Source organism: Lissotriton helveticus, chromosome 1_1, assembly GCF_964261635.1.
Source record: "Lissotriton helveticus chromosome 1_1, aLisHel1.1, whole genome shotgun sequence".
In the NCBI taxonomy this organism is placed as follows: domain Eukaryota; kingdom Metazoa; phylum Chordata; class Amphibia; order Caudata; family Salamandridae; genus Lissotriton; species Lissotriton helveticus.
In genome coordinates, this window is record NC_136057.1 from 1664691592 (window position 1) to 1664694253 (window position 2662).

General features: G+C 46.4%; 1 protein-coding gene across 1 annotated transcript; it reads right to left on the minus strand.

Annotated features, from left to right (window-relative positions):
* Positions 1-344: 344 nt before the first annotated feature.
* LOC144830515 (ribosome biogenesis protein NOP53-like) lies at positions 345-1875 on the minus strand. The gene has a single exon (XM_078688917.1). The coding sequence runs from the start codon at positions 1868-1870 to the stop codon at positions 464-466; it is 1407 nt and encodes a 468-aa protein (XP_078545043.1). The 5' UTR covers positions 1871-1875; the 3' UTR covers positions 345-463.
* Positions 1876-2662: the final 787 nt, after the last annotated feature.

The following is a 2662-nucleotide window of genomic DNA, read 5'->3' on the forward strand; positions in this document are numbered from 1 at the left end:
TAACATGTCTGTTTGCAATAATCTTAAAATTTCTGTGTGTTTCTGAGTCCAATTTATTTGTTTGAAATCAGGTTTTATTAATTCATAGAGAGGTTTAACCCTCTCTGCATACTTTGTAATGTATGTTCTTCCGAAATTCAGGAAACCTAGTATTGATTGTAAATTCTTCAGCGTTTTAGGTGCTTGGAGTACAGCACACTTCTCTGAGAAGTAGTCTGCTAGGCTTTTGCCTCCACTTGATAATTCATATCCTAAAAACAGGACCGTTAGATGGGCAATTCTTGACTTTTTAAAGTTGTATTTGTAACCCTCAGCTGTGAACCCAAGTATTATGGTGTTCACTCTTTTCTTTGGAATAGAAATATTTTAATACAATTATAAACTCTTTAACAAATGGCGGTAGGACACACAGCTTCCCATAGGGCATCTGTGGCAGAGATGGAGGCCTTTCTAGGGCGAGGGTTTATAACGTGACTTCACGGAAGGCTTGCTTCTCCACATATTTCACCTTTTGTTTCCGCTTGAACTTGGCGCGCTCCCTGGGTTCAATCAGGTTTCTCCTCTGCAGGCTCTTGAATCCGTCCTTCAGGATGCTGCCCTCAGGCTTAAGCGCCCTGAGGGATCCAGCCAGTTCTTCACTCAGCTGCACGTCTGTGTCTGGGTCATCGTACTTGAGTCTTCCGAGCCGCCTGGGCTGCGTGGCCTCCGCTTTGTGCTTGGCGACTCGCTTCTCTTTGCGCTTGGCGAGCACATCCTCTCGCTGCTTCATCTCGGAGCGAATCGAGCGTAACTTGAAGACCTCCTGCTTCTTCAGCCGCAAGGCTTTCTCCGCCTGCCGCCTGGCTACCAAAACTTTCTCTTGTTTTTCTCGTTTCCTCTGCCTTTCAGTTTTCTTTTCTCCAGTGGCAGCTTTTGAGATTGGATTCCCTCTATTCTCATCTTCATCTTCTTGGTCCTCATTGTCCTCCATGGCCTTGACAGGGTTGGCTTTCGATTCTTCATCATCCGAATCTTCCAACAAACCTTGACATAGTTCTCGAAATACGGTTTCACTGGTCGGGGCTTGGTCGATAGTGGGAAAGCTCAGCTGCCTCTTCAGCTTCTCCTCTTCCTTCACCCGCTTCAGCTCGACCTCATGAGCACGCAACAGCAATGCCTGATGAGACTCGAAGGTTGGGTTGTATGATCCCCCGGAAGAGATCACTTCAACGGCGGGCAATTGAGAAGGCTTCACATTCATGCGATCAGGTCGCTTCACTGGAAACTTCTTTGTCTGCTCCAAGTAAAAGCTGTCCTTGCCTGCTAGAGCATCATCCAAGGGATTGGATTCTGCCCAGATGTCATAGAACCCTCGGTCAGGCTGGCTTCGGGCTGCTGCTGGCTTGGGCTCCCGGGCAGGCTTCTGCAGTTTTGCCTGGAGTAGTCGCTGCTTCCTGGGGATGATGCCCCGTCTTTCAAGTTTCTCTCGCACCTGCTTTTTCCGCTTCAACTTCCGCGAGTTGGGAATCTGGTGTGCAAGAACATTTTTTGGCGGTGCGACTTTAGAGTCTGGTTGCAAGACGAGATCTATATGTAGGGGCTTGGCTTTACCTCGGTTTACTTTCAGGTCTTTCGCCTCGTTTCCGGTGTCCATATAATACAGGGTTTCATCTGGCTTCTCTGCCACGAGACCGCCCTGAGTGGGCTCTAGCATACGCACATCCTGCAGAAACTCTTCGACATCTCGTGCATCAATGTGCCGCTTCCAGGTCTTCTTCTTGTTTCTATTTAACCGCTTTCTTTTCGCCCCGGGCACTCGGTGCTCAGCGCCGATCTTCAACCCCAGAAATCCAGTTGGAGCCGTGGCCGCAGCCACGCTCCCCTTAGCCATCTCAAAAGAGTGGTGTTCACTCTTTTCAAGTGTGTCTCCAGGTCATCATCTGTGAGATAGATGTCATCGACATAAGATAATGCCTCATCATCATATATTTGTTGTAACTCTGTTACTCTTGCTGAGAATAATTCTGGGCTATTCTTGAATCCCTGTGGGAGTCGACAGAAGTGTTTTTGCGACCCCATTATTGAGAAAGCGGTCAAATACCTGCTTTCAGGTGCAATGTTTTGACAAAAGAATCCATTAGAGATGTCTAATGTTGTTTTATATTTTTTGCACACGATGTTATTCATTAGTGCTGCACTGTGTGAGTTTTGTACTGCAAATGTTTTGCAGCAGGAGTTTAGGTGTCTGTAGTCCAAAACTAGACTATATGTATCGTCTGGCTTGGAGACAGGAAACAAAAGAATTGTTCATTTGTGAGGTGCATGTTTCAATCACCCCCTGGTATTCAAGTTGATCTAAGATCTCCCTGACTTGCTTTTTAGCTTCTTGCTTAACTGGGTACTGCCTTTGTGCAGTGGGTTGATTTTTTAACTGGATTTTATGGTGAGGAGAATCCTCATCCCATCCTACATGATTTTTATATAATGCAGGAGCTTGGGCCACTGTCCATTTTCTTGCTAATGTGTATTTTTTATGAATTGGAATATGATTTGAGAAGGCAGGCATAATCATTTCTTCGCCGTGAGGGCACTCCCTGACAAACTCTGGTGGCCAGTCTTTCTCAGCTAACAGGATGTCATAGCCTTTCGAAAGGTTATCCCAAAAGAGACCCCTTACTTTCCT

Bases quoted from the DNA above. Each gene is read 5' to 3' on its own strand.
- LOC144830515 (XM_078688917.1), bottom strand. From the start codon at position 1,870: ATGGCTAAGGGGAGCGTGGCTGCGGCCACGGCTCCAACTGGATTTCTG.